This window comes from Petromyzon marinus, unplaced genomic scaffold (assembly GCF_048934315.1).
Source record: "Petromyzon marinus isolate PM22_M1 ecotype Great Lakes invasive population unplaced genomic scaffold, UKy_Petmar_22M1.pri1.0 PM_G_Scaffold_24, whole genome shotgun sequence".
Classification (NCBI taxonomy): domain Eukaryota; kingdom Metazoa; phylum Chordata; class Hyperoartia; order Petromyzontiformes; family Petromyzontidae; genus Petromyzon; species Petromyzon marinus.
This window is the reverse complement of record NW_027422806.1, coordinates 1,403,768-1,422,001: the sequence shown is the minus strand read 5'-3', so window position 1 is coordinate 1,422,001 and position 18,234 is coordinate 1,403,768. Positions and strand designations below refer to the sequence as shown.

At 48.5% G+C, this 18,234-nt stretch overlaps 1 protein-coding gene across 3 annotated transcripts; it reads right to left on the bottom strand.

The window, feature by feature from the left end:
• Positions 1 to 1,549: 1,549 nt before the first annotated feature.
• Positions 1,550 to 17,960, bottom strand: LOC142913282 (uncharacterized). 3 transcript variants are annotated; one of them, XM_076060820.1, is made up of 8 exons: positions 17,824 to 17,960; positions 17,092 to 17,239; positions 12,947 to 13,122; positions 11,757 to 12,025; positions 10,214 to 10,370; positions 4,999 to 5,373; positions 4,700 to 4,862; positions 1,550 to 4,462 (listed from the first exon to the last, which is right to left on the bottom strand). In XM_076060820.1, exons 1-8 carry the CDS (start codon positions 17,906 to 17,908, stop codon positions 4,264 to 4,266), a joined length of 1,572 nt encoding a protein of 523 aa, XP_075916935.1. In that variant the 5' UTR covers positions 17,909 to 17,960; the 3' UTR covers positions 1,550 to 4,263. The 3 variants fall into 3 exon arrangements, with proteins under 3 accessions (XP_075916935.1, XP_075916936.1, XP_075916934.1); XM_076060821.1 differs by having other exon boundaries at positions 17,092 to 17,227; XM_076060819.1 differs by having other exon boundaries at positions 17,092 to 17,278; positions 17,824 to 17,957.
• Positions 17,961 to 18,234: the final 274 nt, after the last annotated feature.

Sequence of the window (18,234 nt, the reverse complement as noted above, 5' to 3'; positions counted from 1 at the left end):
TACGGCCCACGGGCCGAACGTTCCCCACCCCTGCCTTAGAGACTCAAACATAAACTCGGGTCCCACACACACACACACATACCGGAGATCAATCTTGCAATTGAATTGCTCTCAAAAATCATGCTACTTCGTCATAGTCACCACCTGCGACTGCTTTGTCCACATCCGAGCGATTAGTTGGCGCAGTAAGGAAACTCAACCTCGTGCTGTGTTCGGGAATGTGACGATACATTGCCGAGCAGATCGAGGCCTTAAGATGAAAGTTCATCCCGAACTGTAAGCAACCAATAAGCATATAGGCCTCAATTGTGGCAGCCAAACATACCGACGATAAATGTCGATTTAAAACTTTGGTGACGACGGTGGCATCGACGACATTGTTGGGTCTCTCATTAAAGTCACGTGGATAGGTAAAGTCACGAGCAGGTGACGTCACTCCACATGGGGGGGGGGGGGGGGAGACGCCTCATTCCTCCTCAGCGTCAACTTACAACCCTCACTACTAAGGCAGAACCCTCATCACGTCACGCGATCTCCGTAACGCTGTTGTTGAGACATCAAAGTAAAAAGGTCGTCACGATAAACAAGGGATTATAACCTTGACGTGAAACAGGTCTGTGTCACCGCGGCCTCACAAATTGCACACGAATTGATGCAATTAATAAGACGCCGCGATCTGCCTTTCGCTTGAATGTTTCAGATTTACTGCAATACACCTGTCCTTGGACGGGCAAAAGGTGAGTTTAACAATATTAACACTGCAAATTGCCAATAACAATTTAATTATTATGAAACCATTAACAAATAAGTGTACACACAAATATATATCAAACCTCTAACATCAACGTGCTAGCGTCACGATTGCCCCCCCCCATATAAATATCTCCCCGTCTTAAAAATCCTTAGGGAATACGTCTCACACCATGAATGTTACCTGTGTAGTGACTGAGAATATCGCTGTGTCGTGCCGGGCCTGCGAGGCCACGGCAGATGTTACATTGTTGCTGTGGACACCACGGATACGGGGTGTAGTACCAGCCCTAGTGGGGGCTTGGGCGAGCGCTGGTTAAGCGTGTGGACACCACGCATGGCGTGCGGTGCGGGCTCCCGTTGAGGGAGCGAGAGTCAGCCAGGGTTACGATCGGTCGTGATACTCTGGCTGACTTGGGGACACGTGACCGGATGATACTGGAGGGGGGCCACCAGTAGAGGGGGCCAGTGGGTGGTCACATGGTCCGGGAAGAGCTTTCGAGAGCCTTCGGGTAAGGGCGAGAGAGAGGCGGAGGCAGCCCCAGCCCTGCCCAATATAAGGGGGTTCCCCTGAGAGGAGCTCGGGGTTCTTACTGTTGGAGAGGCAGGAGATCCACGTCAAGCTAAAGAAGCCTCCAGCCAAGCGGTATGGGACCCAGCTTGTGGTACGGAACGGGATCGCAAACCCATAGGTGTGGTTCGCTGTAGCGTTGTTAGTCGGGTGGACACCTCGCCTGGGGTATGTTGTGTTAATAGTTTAATAAAAGTGTTGCTCCTAAAGACAACATCTGCCACTCAGTTGGACTCACTATTCATGTTTTAATAGATGTTAAAATATTTACAAAAATTCAAGAGTTACAAGTTCACGAACATCAAATACATTTTATAAAACATAAACGCGTCAGTGATTATTTTATTAACAAGGATGGCTAAAGATTAAATGTTATATATATTCTTAGCTCTTTCGGTAAAGTCACATTGAAGGGAAACAATAAAATAATAAAATATATATAATAAAAATTCTCACGACGTTTCGACCATAACACAAACTGTCGTCATCAGGTGTGAAAAACCAACGGCAAGAAACATTTGAAAGAAGTGCCGGTTTGCATTAATTTATTTATTTTTTAACTGTTTATTTATTTATAAAACACGTCAGCGCCACGTGCAGCGATTTGGCAGTTTATTTAGAAGGACAAGTCCATCTATGTTCTGAAAAGAGGAGGGGGGAGACGAAAAATTAATGTATGCTGTCTGGAAGCCACCGTAAGCGTGAACAATCAATTAAGACCTAACTACTACCACAGAGGCAACTTAGTTACATTGGAGAAACCAAACACCACGTCTCAGACCGCATTCGTGAACACAAAGCAGACCTTAAACATGGTAGGACCAACACCTCGGCCGTGGCAGATCATTGTTATAATTCAGTAGGCTCACATGACATTGACTTTTCCAAGACAGAGGTTCTTTGTAAGCCATCTGGCTACCATGAGAGATTCGTTCATGAGGCTATCCACATATACAAGCACAGAGACAATTTCAACCGAGAAGATGGATTCTGGCTTAGCAATCATTGGAAGGATTTGATAAACCATTTCAGGTCTTAATTGATTGTTCACGCTTACGGTGGCTTCCAGACAGCATACATTAATTTTTCGTCTCCCCCCTCCTCTTTTCAGAACATAGATGGACTAGTCCTTCTAAATAAACTGCCAAATCGCTGTGCGTGGCGTTGACGTTTTTTATAAATACACCATTTAAAAATAAATTAATTAATGCAATTTAACACGTAGGCTTTCGCGACCAATATTATTCATAATAAAGGTTTTTGGGTTAGATTGCGTTATTTATAAATGTGTCGTAACCCTCCACCACCCGACACGGCCAATCAGCAAAAAAAGTGTCACGTTGACAAAAGACAAATAATTCACTATTTTAGCCCACCGGTGTGTTGAAGTGTGAATCCACATTTACAGTTTGAGTACGACGTTTCGCTGGTAAATACATCCAGCATCATCGGGCAATTCGCCAGAATGGTAAAGCCCTCGCTTGCTTCCGGTTTTATATAGAGCAGCAGGGTGACGTCATCACTTAACTCATATCAGGTGAAGTGATTAGAGGCGGGGGGGGGTATTGTAATTATATAATCGATTAGTAATCAGTCATTGGTTATGATTAGTAATGAGTTGTAGATTAGTAATTAGTTGTAATGTGTTAGTGATTATATGCTATGTTAGTAATCCGTTAATTAGTATGTGTTTCCCCTATAAGGAATTGTAATGTGCATTCATATTCCTAGCTTCCTCGGCAAAGCCACGCCGAAGGGAAACAATAAACATAGATATTCTTTTATTTTATTGCTTCCCCCCCAACGCGACTCCACCGAAAGAACCAAGAACATGAATCACTGCAGTCACGAAAGCTTTAAATCAAAATGTAATGTGTATTATTTAATAATACGCTTCCAGCCCGCACTAAGCCTGTAGCTGTCAGAGCGATTAAAGTTATTCTTATTCCTCTCAATTTCAATGGATTCTCTAATTAGTCTTTGCCAGTAATAATTAGTTTTACACAACACTGCAACATTGTCAAAATCAATTGAGTGTCCTTGTTGACAAGCATGTTCTGCCACTGCCGACAGTTGTGTTTGAGATAATTTAATATTTCTCTGATGTTCTTTTAGTCTTACGCTGATATTACGTCCCGTCTGTCCAATGTAGCAGCCGCCACATAAACAATTAATCCGATATACACCTTCTGTTGATAATTTAGGTAATGCGTCTTTAGTGCAAGATACTAGTTTTTGAATTTTGTGTACTGTACCAAATCTTACTGTAATGTTTTGCTTTTGCAAAACACGGGCTAATTTGTCAGTTACTCCTGAGATATATAGATTTTTTATTGTTTTAACAATCTGGTCGCTTTCAGCAGTATTGCTTTGCGATCGTGATTTGGCATTCAGTGCTCTGTTAATTTGAGCATTACTGTAGCCATTCTGTCGTAGTGCATCTTTAACGTGTTTAATCTCTCTCACTAGACTCTCACCATCTGACACTGTTTTAGCCCGATGTATGAGCGTCTTGATAAGAGAGGATTTCTGAGCTGGATGATGATGTGACTCTGTATTCAGATAGGCATCAGTGTGCGTTTGCTTTCTGTAAATGCTGTGTGTTATTTTACCGTTTAGGCCATGTCCAAGCAAAATATCTAGGAATGGGAGTGTGTTATTCACCTCCATTTCCATGCTGATTGGCCGTGTCGGGTGGTGGAGGGTTACGACACATTTATATATAACGCGATCTAACCCAAAAACCTTTATTATGAAATTAATGCAAACCGACACTTCTTTCAAATGTTTCTTGCCGTTGGTTTTTTTTTCACACCTGATGACGACCGTTTGTGTTATGGTCGAAACGTCGTGAGAATTTTTATTGTTTTATATATATTTTATTTAATTGTTTCCCTTCAACATGACTTTACCGAAAGAGCCAAGAATATGAATTACTGCAGTCACGAAAGCTTTAAATCAAGACAACACACACGAGCGGCGAGTGCTCCGATCCTGCTTGCTCCGATCCCGCTTGCTCCGATCCCGCTGGCTCCGATCCCACGTGCTCCGATCCCGCGCGCCCCCCTCCCCCCACTCACGTGGCCACGGTCGTCCTCCTTGCCGCCTGGTGGTGGCTTGCGGGAGGCGCGGGGCTCTTCCCTGCACACGCGCCGGGGGGGGGGGGGGGGGGGGGGGTGGGCGGGATGCACAGCGGTAATTCGTCGCACGAGGAAGCCCGCGAGGGGCGCCGCTGACGTTCGAGTGACATTCCAGCGACATCGGGACGAGCGGGGAAGCGGGCAGCGGGAGGGGGTGGTGCACTTCCGCGGTGGTTAAAGGTGAGAGGCTCAGCGAGGGGGTGAGGTGGCGGGGAAGGTGACGAGGTGGGCGACTCACGCGGCCGCTTGGAGCCGGCGGCGGTAGAGCAGTGCGGCCGCGAGGGCGAGGCCCACGGCGACGACAGTGGCCCAGCAGGACCTGCCGGCCTGACCGGCCCGGGGGGCCCGGCAGACCAGGCCGGCCGTAAACGCCGCTGACGCCGATGCCACCGTCGGCTTCTCTGTGTGGCACAATGACCACAACAACAACGACCGCAACAACTTTGCCACAACTTTATTCGTCCGACGAAAAAAGTTGTGGCAAAGTTGTGGCCACAGTGCCGGCGAAGAAAGACAACGGAGAGCGCCGATTCTCACCGACGACGGAGAGGTTGACGCTTCCCTCGAAGTTGCCGGTGGGGAAGGTGGCCACGTGGCAGAGGAAGAGGCCCCCGTCGCCGTGCTGCACGTCCAGCAGCTCCAGCGAGAAGTCGCCGCGTGCACTTCCGCGCCCCCCGGCGCGGAAGCGCACACGGCCCATGAGGGGAGAGTTTGGGTATGCCGTGCCGTGTCGTGGATTGAGCACCGCCAAGCTGGCCCTCTTCCGGCCGTCATCACCGACGGTGACCTTCAGCCAGTTCACCTGCGTCAGCGTCACCGCGGCCGCAACCCGCAGGTGGCAGTGAAGCAGCGCCACCTTCTGGCCGATGGCTGCCAAGGCCTGGCCCTCCGTCACGACACCCACGGGAGGGCCTGGGCAGGGAGACCACACAGAGACCCATACACCACTCATAGAGAGCCATAGACTACTCATAGAGAGCCATAGACTACTCATAGAGAGCCATAGACTACCCACACAGAGACTCATAGACTACTCATAGAGAGCCATAGACTACTCATAGAGACCCACAGATTACTTACACAGAGAACCACACACGACTCACACAGAGACCCACACACTATTCACACAGAGACCCATAGACTACTCACACAGACACCCATAGGCTACTCATAGATACCCATAGGCTACTAGAGACCCATAGACTACTCATAGAGAGCTATAGACTACCCACACAGAGACCCATAGACTACTCATAGAGACCCACAAATTACTCACACAGAGAACCACACACTACTCACACAGAGACCCACACACTACTGACACAGAGACTCATAGACTACTCACACAGACACCCATAGGCTACTCACACAGAGACCCATAGACTTCTCACACAGAGACCCATAGACTACTCACAAAGAGACCCACAGACTACTCACACGGAGACCCATAGACTACTCACACAGAGACCCATAGACTACTGACAGATACCCACAGACTACTCACAGAGAGACCTACAGACTACAAACACAAAGACCCATAGACTACTCACACACAGACCCATAGACTACTCACAGAGAGACCCACAGAATACTCACACGGAGACCCATAGACTACTCACAGAGACCAATAGACTACTCACACAAAGCTACCCATACGGATGCTTATCTGAAACCGGATTCCCACCACCATCCATCACAGAAGAATTCTCATTAAGACTCTGCACCATAGAGCCCAATGCATATCTGATCAGGAACACATAGGCAGTGAACTCAAGCACGTACACCAAGCTCTTAAAGCTAATGGTTACTCCGACTATACAATCCGCAAAGCTATCACTCAAACCATGAAGAATGACCCTCTCGAGGAGCCTTTCAAAACCATTACTTTACCCTACATTGCGGGGATCACAAAAAAGATCTCCAAATCCTGAATAAACACAAGATCCAGGTCCGTTTCAACACATTACATAAAATCCGTGATCTGGTTCCGTCTGTGAAAGATGTGATTCCGGACATACAGTACCCTGGTGTCTACAAACTAAGTTGCCTCTGTGGTAGAAGTTACATTGGAGAAACTAAACGACATGTCTCGGACCGCATTCGTGAACACAAAGCAGACCTTAAACACGGTAGGACCAACACCTCGGCCGTGGCAGATCACTGTTATAATTCAGTAGGCTCACATGACATTGACTTCTCCAAGACAGAGGTTCTTTGCAAGCCATCGGGCTACCACGAGAGATTCGTGCATGAGGTTATCCATATATACAAACACAGAGACAATTTCAACCGAGAAGATGGATTCTGGCTTAGCAATCATTGGAAGGATTTGATAAACCATTTTGGGTCTTAATTGATTGTTCACGCTTACGGTGGCTTTCAGACAGCATACATTAATTTTTCGTCTCCCCCCTGCTCTTTTCCGAACATAGATGGACTCGTCCTTATAAACAAACTGACAAATCTCTGTCCGTGGTGCTAACGTTTAAAAATAAATACAAACCGCCACTTCTTTCGAATGTTTCTTGCCGTTGGTTTTCACACCTGATGATGACTGTTTGTGTTACAGTCGAAACGTCGTGATAATTTCATTGTTTTATATATTTTATTATTTTATTGTTTCCCTTCAACGTGACTTTACCGAAAGAACCAAGAATATGAATTATTGCAGTCACGAAAGCTTTAAATCAAAATTTAACCACCTCTACGGGGAGGGTTTCCACATAACTTTAAGATCCTTCAACAAACTCCGGGATAAGAAGGCTCAGCTGATCGAGTCTCTCACCTTTCTGAAGAGATGTCGCGACTCTGGGGTAATACCAATCGCATTTACACTGACCTCTGCTGATGTAACTTCTTCTAATGCGAAACGAATTCTTTTCAAAACTAGCTTAGCTCTTATCTCAGAGAAAATCTGACTTATACGCACCGAACTAGATCAGTTAGACAAGACACTCTACAAATCACACTTATCATTGACGGCAACAATGTCCACATCAGATTGGGAACATGTAGACAATATGACTGCCTCTTCAGCTGCTACTATGTCAACCAAATGTAAGGACAACCTGATTTCCAAATTTAACCTCCTCTCCAACAAAAGACCGGACCCACACACCAAAAAGTTAGACGTTAACAAAGTCGTAATTAATCGTAGTAACAGTTCTATTTCCGATGGTCTGAAATCCGTTTTAGCTAAAGGTCTAAACTTTGCAGTCACCCCTAAACACATACCAGTTACTGATATCATTGCCCAAGTAGACGTTGTTCTCAAGGGCCTGGGTCACATCGCTGCAGACGTAGCAAGATCTGAAATCGCTGCAACCCTCAAAAACGCTAAGATGCCAGCTAGCAACCTCAGCAAAGATGAGCGTTTTGAATTATACAAATTAAAAAAGAGGGATGACATTGTAATCCTCTCAGCTGACAAGGGCAATGCTACTGTCATCATGGATAAAATAGAATATAACAACAAAATGAAAGAATTACTCGACGATGGCAGCTATACAAAAATAAAAAGAGATCCCACCAACAGCCTCGTCACACAAACCAACAAAATTATTTCTGATTCAACCGCATTAATTGATCAATCTAAACAGTTTTTGTTGAAACCTTCTGCTGCCAGGCCACCAAGATTATACGGCTTACCAAAAATGCATAAAGTAGATACACCCCTCCGTCCCATCATCTCTATCAACTCCCCCACCTACAAACTGGCTCGTTTTCTGTCTGAAATCCTGCGTCCTTTCACTGGAAAAACCACCTCTGCGGTACAAAATTCTACTCACTGGTATCGACAATCAAGGGTATTTCCCTGTCCCCAGACGACCTGCTTGTCAGTTTTGATGTAGTTTCCTTATTCACCAAAGTTCCTGTACCTAACACCATCGCAATCATTGAAGACTTGGTTCATCAAGGACTAAACATTGAGGTACCCCCCCTGGTGAGACACTGCTTAACCAATACATACTTCACTTGGAATGGAACTTTCTACAAACTGAGGGAACCCCAATGGGCTCCCCCCTATCTCCAGTTATAGCCAACATTTTCAAGGAGAAATTTGAGACTGACGACATCCAGACTGCCACTCTCGGCCCAACCTTATGGAAGAGGTACGTGGATGACACTTTTGTCATCTGGCCACATGGCCGGCCTGCTCTAGACCAATCCTTCGACCACATCAATTCCATATACCCAGCCATCAGATTTACCATGGAAGTCGAAAAAGATGGCAAGCTACCTTTTTTGGATGTCTTAATAAAAAAGAGACCTGATGGTTCAATGAGCCACTCTGTCTATAGGAAAGCTACCTATACGGATGCATATCTGAAACCGGATTCCCACCACCATCCATCACAGAAGAATTATCTCATCAAGACTCTGCACCATAGAGCCCAATGCATATCCGACCAGGAACACATAGGCAGTGAACTCAAGCACGTACACCAAGCTCTTAAGGCTAATGGTTACTCCGACTATACAATCCGCAAAGCTATCACTCAAACCATGAAGAATGACCCTCTTGAGGAGCCTTTCAAAACCATTACTTTACCCTACATTGCGGGGATCACAAAAAAGATCTCCAAATCTTGAATAAACACAAGATCCAGGTCAGTTTCAACACATTACATAACATCCGTGATCTGGTTTCGTCTGTAAAAGATGTGATTCTGGACATACAGTACCCTGGTGTCTACAAACCAAGTTGCCTCTGTGGTAGTAGTTACATTGGAGAAACCAAACGACATGTCTCGGACCGCATTCGTGAACACAAAGCAGACCTTAAACACGGTAAGACCAACACCTCGGCCGTGGCAGATCACTGTTATAATTCAGTAGGCTCACATGACATTGACTTCTCCAAGACAGAGGTTCTTTGCAAGCCATCGGGCTACCACGAGAGATTCGTTCATGAGGCTATCCACATATACAAACACAGAGACAATTTCAACCGAGAAGATGGATTCTGGCTTAGCAATCATTGGAAGGATTTGATAAACCATTTCGGGTCTTAATTGATTGTTCACGTTTACGGTGGCTTTCAGACAGCATACATTAATTTTTCGTCTCCCCCTCCTCTTTTCCGAACATAGATGGACTCGTCCTTATAAACAAACTGACAAATCGCTGTCCGTGGTGTTAACGTTTAAAAATAAATACAAACCGCCACTTCTTTCAAATGTTTTTTGCCGTTGGTTTTCACACCTGATGATGACTGTTTGTGTTACAGTCGAAACGTTGTGATAATGTTATTGTTTTATATATATTTTATTATTTTATTGTTTCCCTTCAACGTGACTTTACCGAAAGAACCAAGAATATAACTTTACTCAGTTTAATAACTTTAGTCGTCCGATGAATACACTCATAGAGACCCATAGACTACTCACACAGAAAACTCATTGACTACTCAGAGACCCATAAACTACTCACACAGAGATTTACAGAGATACAGAGACTCATTGACACACATGGAGGCTGGTTGAGATACATAGCGACCCTACATAGAGATACACAGAGACCCACAGAGACACACAGATACTCTGCAAAGAGATACAGAGACACATAGAGACTCATAAAGATACATAGAGACTAATTTAGATACATACAGATACATAGACATCCACCCACCCACTCACTCACCCATCAACTCACAAGGTTTGGCAACTTACTCCGATATCAAAGGATTTGCAATCACCACACACACACAAACATCTCTCTCTCTCACCCAGCCACTCACCCACCCACTCACCCACGGCGCTGTGTCGTGGAGGGACGGACACACAGGACAGCGGAGACCACTCCCCTGCCTTCCGCCGCAGGAAGTCAGCGATGACCCTCGCACGGGCACAGTACTCATCAGCGTCTCCAGGCGGACACACCGCGTGGTGGCAACTGACGAAGTTCACCTGGAGTAGCAGCATCATCATCAGTAGTAGTAGTATCATCATCAATAGTCGTGTCATCAAGCTGTAAGCTCCACATCTACAAGCTGGCAGCTCCATGTCTACAAGCTGGAAGCTCCACGTCTACAAGCTGGAAGCTCCACGTCTACAAGCTGGAAGCTCCACGTCTACAAGCTGGAAGCTCCACGTCTACAAGCTGGAAGCTCCACGTCTACAAGCTGGAAGCTCCACGTCTACAAGCTGGAAGCTCCACGTCTACAAGCTGGAAGCTCCACGTCTACAAGCTGGAAGCTCCACGTCTACAAGCTGGAAGCTCCACGTCTACAAGCTGGAAGCTCCACGTCTACAAGCTGGAAGCTCCACGTCTACAAGCTGGAAGCTCTACGTCTACAAGCTGTAAGCTCTACGTCTACAAGCTGGAAGCTCCACGTCTACAAGCTGGAAGCTCTACGTCCTACAAGGCATCAACATGTGGCCGGGGACCCGAGTGAGGGTCCGACCCTTCGTAGCTGTAACTCCGACGTATAGATTAGTTAGCTGGGTGGTCACCACCCCTAGGCTATATCTGGTAAAGGGGCAGTTACCCCTTTGTATGTCACGTGTTACAACAAATGTGTTGCCTCTAAAGAATAACGTCTGCGACTCAGTTGGACTCACTACAGTCGTAGTGAAGTGACACAGAATGGGTCACTATGGCACGTGGTGCTGGTTACCGACAGAGAGAGGAGATGTGGGCGTCACAGCCATACCTGCCAGCAGAGCAGGGTGCAGCGGCCGTTCTGGCAGCAGAGAATGCAATGCCACGGAGTGGGTTACTCGGGTGCATGATGCGCACTGCTGGCAGTAGGGGGCATATGAGGACATGGCAAACCGGCCGGCTGGTGGAGCACGTGATAGGCCGGGGTAAGGGATGTGTGGCAAGGGTGCCCGAGGGGACACGTGAGGTATGGCCCAGAGCCTTCTGGTGGGTTTCCAGAAGGGGGCGTGGCCAAGGGCGGAGCCAGGCCACACCGGGGGGGCATAAAAGGGAAGTCCTGAGGCTGGATAAAGGCTGTCTGTCGGTGGAGTGGAACCCAATGTGCTACGTCTTCATCGTCAGGCAGCGTGCCGGCTGCTCTGACCAGTCTGTAGTTATCCCGTGTGTGAACAATTGTTAAATGTGTAGAATAGACGTGTTGCCTCCTACGATTAGTGTCTCAGAAGTGGTACACTACAGAGGTATCATCAGTAGTAGAGTAGCATCACTCACTCATCCACTCATTAACTCTTTCACTAACTTACCCACTCACAAGGTTTGGCTACTCCCTCCGATACCCAAGGCTTCTCAATCACCACTCACGTCCCCCCCACAACCTTCCAACCCCCGTCACAACCCCCGCAACCGCTCACCGCATTCGGAGCGCCCCCTTTTGCCGAGTACTCCGCTTGAAAAAAGAAATCCAGTCGGTGCCCCACCATCCTTCTCAGCAACAAACGCTCAACGTAGGCCGACATTGACAGCTCCCAGACCTCCGGCTCTGCGTCAACCACCGCGTCTACCTTCCCAGCCACCACACAATCGCAGTCGTCACCGCCGTCGTCACAGCCGTCGCCATCACCCTCCTCCACCGTCCTTTTCTTGGTGAGCTTCAGGGTGAATATCGGAGCACTGAGGACAGCTGAGACACCGGGGGGGGGGAGTCACGCGTGGGGGGGGGGTGTTATCTCCCTCGCCTAGTGAGCCGGAGGCCGTTGGTTCGAATCCAGACCCTGACGATGCCTGCTGTTGTATGTTTGGAGTTTGTGTGATCTCCCCCTGTTCTACAGAGTGAGTGAGAGTGAGTGGGAAAGTTACAGACAGACACAGACAGAAAGAGGCACAAACAGACACAGACAGAGAAACACAGAGACACACAGACACATGGACAGACACAAACACAGACACTCACACACACAGAGACACAAACACAGACAGTAACACACATAGAGACACAAACACAGACACTCACACACACAGAGACACAAACACAGACACTCACACACACAGAGACATAAACACAGACACTCACATACACAGAGACACAAACACAGACACTCACACACACAGAGACACAAACAGACACAAACACTCACACACACACACACACAGACACTCACACACACAGAGACACACAGACACATGGACAGACACAAACACAGACACTCACACACACAGAGACACAAACACAGACACTCACACACACACAGACACACAGACACTCACACAAACAGAGGCACACAGACACATGGACAGACACAAACACACTCACACACACAGAGACACACAGACACATGGACAGACACAAACACAGACACTCACACACACAGAGACCTAAACACAGACACTCACACACACAGAGACACAAACAGTTACACAAAGAGACACACATAGAGAGACAGAAACACACACAGACACATAAAAACAAGATCTCTCATATAGCTTGCACAGACAGTTGGGGTAAGTGCTGTTGGCGAGCACACAACATCAACAACCGCCATTCGGCACACAGACACACACAGAGACAGAGACAGCGGCACATGGCCGATCTCACGCCACTCACTTGTCTTCAAGTGCACGACCTCAACCACGACCCAGGGTGAGGACAGTGGTGATGATGAGGCGGTGGATCTGACGCGGAGGTGGTAGCGGTCGGTGGGATCTTCCAGCGCTGAGGAGACATTGCACCGCGTCTCTGTTGTGGCAGAGCAGACGATCTGCCAGTGGACTTGTCCAAAACTGCGCAGACAGAAACATGGAAAGGAAATGGTGAGGAGTGGTGAGGAGCGAGTGAGCAGGTGACTGAGAGAGACGTGTGTGTGTGAGTAAACTAATGGGCGAGTGGATTGGTGAGTGAGTAGGTGAGTGGGTTGTCGAGTTAGTGGCTGATTGAGTGGGTTGGTGAGTGAGTGGGTGAGTGGGTTGTCGAGTGAGTGGCTGAGTGAATTAATGGGCGAGTGGGTTGGTGAGTGGGTTGTTGAGTGCGTGGCTGAGTGAGTGGGTGGGTGAGTGGGTTGGTGAGTGAGTGGGCGTTTGTAGCCACCACAATGGTCAAAGGGAGCTCTGAACGTGTGCAAGGGGCTGTTAACCGCTCCACCTTCAATTAATTACCACTAAACAACACACAAAATATCAAATTATGCGCATTGTTTAGTGCCCCGGCGGGACAGGCGTCGATGACGTCTCCTTACAAAACCCCATTTGGAAACAGCAAAAAACCACTGTGGATGGCCACGTGGAATGTTCGAACGCTCACTGCGAAGGAGAGGCTGCCACTCCTCTGTCGGGAGCTGGACTGGTACCGCCTGGATCTCTGCGGTATTCAGGAGGTCCGGTGGACCGGCTCTGGCTCCTGCCACCATGAGGGGTGGACAGTCCTCTACTCGGGGCAGGAGCCTGCCAAACAACAGGGAGTGGCTCTTCTTATGAACAAAATAATGAAGGGGTCGTGGGAGTGTGGCGGTGAGGTGTGGGAAGCTGTAAGCCCCAGGCTACTTTGGGCTCGCTTTCCCATCAACCAGAGGTGAGGAGCGGTGGTCGTCATTACTTATGCCCCCACCGAAGACGAACATCCGTGGAGGGACGCAGGCAAGGCCGATGAGTCAGATGCCTTCTATGAGCTCCTGTCACAAGTGCTAGCTAAAGTGGCCCCTCGGGATATTCACATTGTCGGTCAACTTTAATGCCCAAGTTGGTCATGATGCTGGCACCTGGTCTGGAGTGATTGGAAGGCATGGGCCAGATCAGCTCAATAACAACGGTAGAAGGCTGCACGATTTTTGTGCAGCCCATAGGCTTGTAATTACCAACACGCTGTTCTGGCATCGGCGCATCCACGCAACATCATGGATGCATGCCAGGTCCAAGCAAAGAACATCTGCTGGACTACATAGTGATGGAACAGCAGATGCTGGCCCATGTCCTTGACACAAGGACCTACCATGGAGCTGATTTGCTCACTGACCATCGACTTGCCATCTGGAAGATGCGCCTGCCATTCTTCTACTCCAATGGTGGGTGTATACCCAGGACCCCATTCAAACCCAGTGGCCTGGTCTCAGTTAGCTGATGAAAGTTGCAAGTGAGAATTTCATCATCGCTTGCAGCTGGGGTTGGCATTGTCCCCCACTCCTGATGTCGAGGGGAAATGGGCGAGGTTTTGGACTGTGACTCATGCAGCTTTAATGGCTGCTTGGGAATACGGTCCAGACCTCGCCAGAGACCCTCACTGACAGAAGAGGTGTTCAGGCTGGCTGAGAAAAGTGACAGGCCCACTCTAATCGTCTACAGCATCCCACGTCAGAGAATGAGGAGGCTTACTGCAGCCTTCGCTCGGAGGTTCGGAGAGCCGTGAGGTGTTCCAAGGATTGGTGGTGGTCGCGGGTTGCTGAGCAGATGGAATCTGCCTCAATGGCCCGCGATCACAAATAACTCCGTCAAAAAAGTAACTTGCAGCGCCACACCTATTTCCATATTTAGCGGAAAGAACGGTGATTCAATTTCCGACCCCCAGGAACAGGTTTGCAGATTTGCTGAGCATTTCTGTGAGGTCCTGCGGGAGGGAAAATCCCTCAGCCTGGAAAACATTGTGGGACAAAGTGGGGATGACCCTGCTGAGGCTGCGGTGCCTCAAATGTTGGAAGTCACCCCCTGTAAGTGGCTGGGTGAGGTGCCATCTGTTGACTACTGAAGGCAATCCAGAGTCTGAGACCAGGAAAGGCCCCGAGCAAAATGTTGAGGGAGGGTGGCATTTGTGCACATGACATCATAACAATAGTCTGGACCACTGGACGGGTTCCGCAGGATTGGAAGGATGCCCTGGTGGTCCCCCCTCTTTAAGAAGGGAGACCGCACAGATTGTAACAACAACAGGGGCATCTCACTCCTCAGTGTGCCGGGAAACGTCCTGGCAAGGATTATTCAACATCGCCCTGCCAGGCATGCTGAGGAGAGGCTTTGCGGAGCCACAATGCAAGTTTCAGGAAAGGGTGGTCCTGCACAGATGCCATATTTTCCGTCCATCTGCTACAGCAGAGGTGTAGGGAATTCCAACAAGACCTACATCTCTGCTTTATTAACCTGGTCAAGGCCTATGATACCATCAGTAGGCCTGGGCTCTGGGTTGCTCTTCATGCTTTCGGAGTCCCTGACCCTCTGCTTACAATAATTAAGGACCTTCATGATGGTGAGCGGGCCCGGATAAAACTACGTGACTGGGAGTTGGAGCCATTACCTGTTCACCTTGGGTCCCACATTATTTAACACCTATTTCGACCAAGTAGTTTGTGAAGCCTTTGATGGCTGTATCGGTGGAATTTACGTCTGGTACAGATACAATGGGAGGATGATTGATGCCCAGGTGCAGTCAAGGGATGGCTCCATATTGGTCAACCATGTTACATATGCTGATGGTCTGGTAAGTGCTGCTCACTCAGAGGAGGAGTTGGAGGTGCTGCTGCTGAACCTGGAGCTTGCCACCAAGAGGTGGGGCCTTACCATCAGACCCACCAAAACTAAGCACCTGCCTGGGTATTTTGTACCATCAGACACTCCACCCCCACAACTCCCAATTGGTGATGGGGCATTTGTGGAGAGAGTGGAGAGTTTCCCATACCTGAGCAGTGTGCTCATGACCGGCTAAGGTTTGACAGTAGAGGTCTCACTCCGAATCAGTCGCGTGGCAATATCTTTTCATCGGTAACGTTGTGTGGAAGCTACCTGGTCTGTCGCTCTGCACGAAGCTTCAAGTCTTCTTGGCCACAATCATTCCCTTCCTTCTCTACGCTTGAAAAACGTGGAGCCCCCTAATGGAACATCTTTGCCAGTTCGAAACATTTAGGCGGGCCTGCCTACAATCTATCCTGGTTTTTTCGGTAAAGTCACGTAGAATGAGAATAAAATAATAAATTGATAAAATAAAATAACACAGCGCTGTCCTCCAGACAGTCTCGTCCCTTCACCTGATGAAGGCTGCTTGTGTTGTGGCCGAAACGTCGTGAGATTATTGTGTTATTTTATTTTATCAATGTATTATTTTATTCTCATTCTACGTGACTTTACCGAAAGAACCAAAGAAGATTAATCCTTGCAGTCACGAAAGCTTTAAATCGAAATTTAATCCATCCTGGGTTTAACCAGGCAGGATTGTGTGAGGAGCTCACAAATTCCTGAAAGATCTGGACAAAGTCCCATCGGTGGGCTACTCCAGCATGCTCCTGCCAGCGGGCGTTCAACACTTGACGTGGCCTCAACGTGCATATAGTCTGGCACAAGTGCCATTATGATGTCACAGCCAATTAGTGGCAAATCGCGGTTGTTGTTGAGTGAGTGAGTGGGTTGGTGAGTGAATTAATGGGTGAGTGGGTTGGTGAGTGATTAGGTGAGTGGGTTTAAGGGTGAGTGAGTTGAGTGAGTGACGGATGGGTGGGTGAGTGAATGAGTGGGTGAGTGAATTCAGCCGTGAATGGATGGGAGGTTGAGTGGGTTTGTGGGTGGGTGAGTAGGTGGGTGAGTGGGTGGGCGAGTGACTGAGTGGGTGAGTGAGTGGGTGAATAGGTGAGTGGGTGAATGGGTGAGTGGGTGAGTGAGTTAGTGAGTGGATAAGTGAGTGGGTAGTTGAGTGAGTGGGTGGTTGAGTGAGTGGGTTGGTGAGTGGGTGAGTGAGTTGGTAAGTGATCAAGCGGGTGGGTGAGTGAGGGAGCATCTCACAGTTTGCTCTGAACTGTGTAGGTAACGTCCAGAAAAGTTGAGTTGGCCGTGGTGGTGGTGGAGTCGATGGTTGAAGGCTCAACAATTGGGGGTCTATCCCCTTTGGGGTCAACTTCACCGGGGTCCCAGCAGAGGTCTGCAAGGAGGTCTCGAGATTCCAAACGTACATTCAATGGGGAAGGCGGAGCTGGGGAGATGAGTGAACAACACATTGAGCAAACCACTGCACCACCACTCCCCACTCACACAGTGCGCTAACCACTGCACCACCACTCCCCACACACACACAGTGCGCTAACCACTGCACCACCACTCCCCCCACACACAGTGCGCTAACCACTGCACCACCACTCCCCCCACACACACAGTGCGCTAACCACTGCACCACCACTCCCCCCACACACAGTGCGCTAACCACTGCACCACCACTCCCCCCACACACACACAGTGCGCTAACCACTGCACCACCACTGCCCACAAACACAGTGCGCTAACCACTGCACCACCACTCCCCACACACACACACAGTGCGCTAACCACTGCACCACCACTGCCCACAAACACACAGTGCGCTAACCACTGCACCACCGCTCCCCACAATTACACAGTGCGCTAACCACTGCACCACCACTCCCCACACACTCACACAGTGCGCTAACCACTGCACCACCGCTCCCCACGTACACCACAGCTTGGTACCAGATGTATCGACCTCTGTCCCGCTCGGCTCACCGTGGCTGCAAGTGACGATGTGGAGGAGGAGAGGCAGGAGGAGGTGGAGGAGTCGACCAGGTCCGTAGAACTTCCCCATCTCCATGAACCTCACGTGGAGGGAAAATCGATTCTCGGTTCGATTAAAATACTCGCATCGATTCCTTTGCGGATAACATGGGAATCGATTGTTGGAGAATTTTGATGGTATGTAGTCGATTCCCGTTGTGATAACATGGGAATCGATTGTTGGTGAATGGTGCTCATGGAATCGATTTTCAATGGGGATAAAGTGGGAGTCGAGTTGGTGGTAGTGTTTATAGCTGTTGGAATCGATTACCTTTGGGATAACATTGGAATCCATTGTAGAAGATATTGGTGGAGTTATATTATTGTTATTGCTCCTCTGTTTCAATATAATTTACGTGCAAA

Excerpts from the sequence above, each read along its gene's own strand:
- LOC142913282 (XM_076060819.1), bottom strand. The coding sequence starts at position 17,908 with ATGGAGATGGGGAAGTTCTACGGACCTGGTCGACTCCTCCACCTCCTC. Across the intron at positions 17,279-17,823 it reads CATCGTCACTTGCAGCCACG|CTCCGCCTTCCCCATTGAAT; the intron begins GTGAGCCGAGCG and ends TCATCTCCCCAG. Across the intron at positions 4,863-4,998 it reads CGTCAACCTCTCCGTCGTCG|AGAAGCCGACGGTGGCATCG; the intron begins GTGAGAATCGGC and ends TGTGCCACACAG.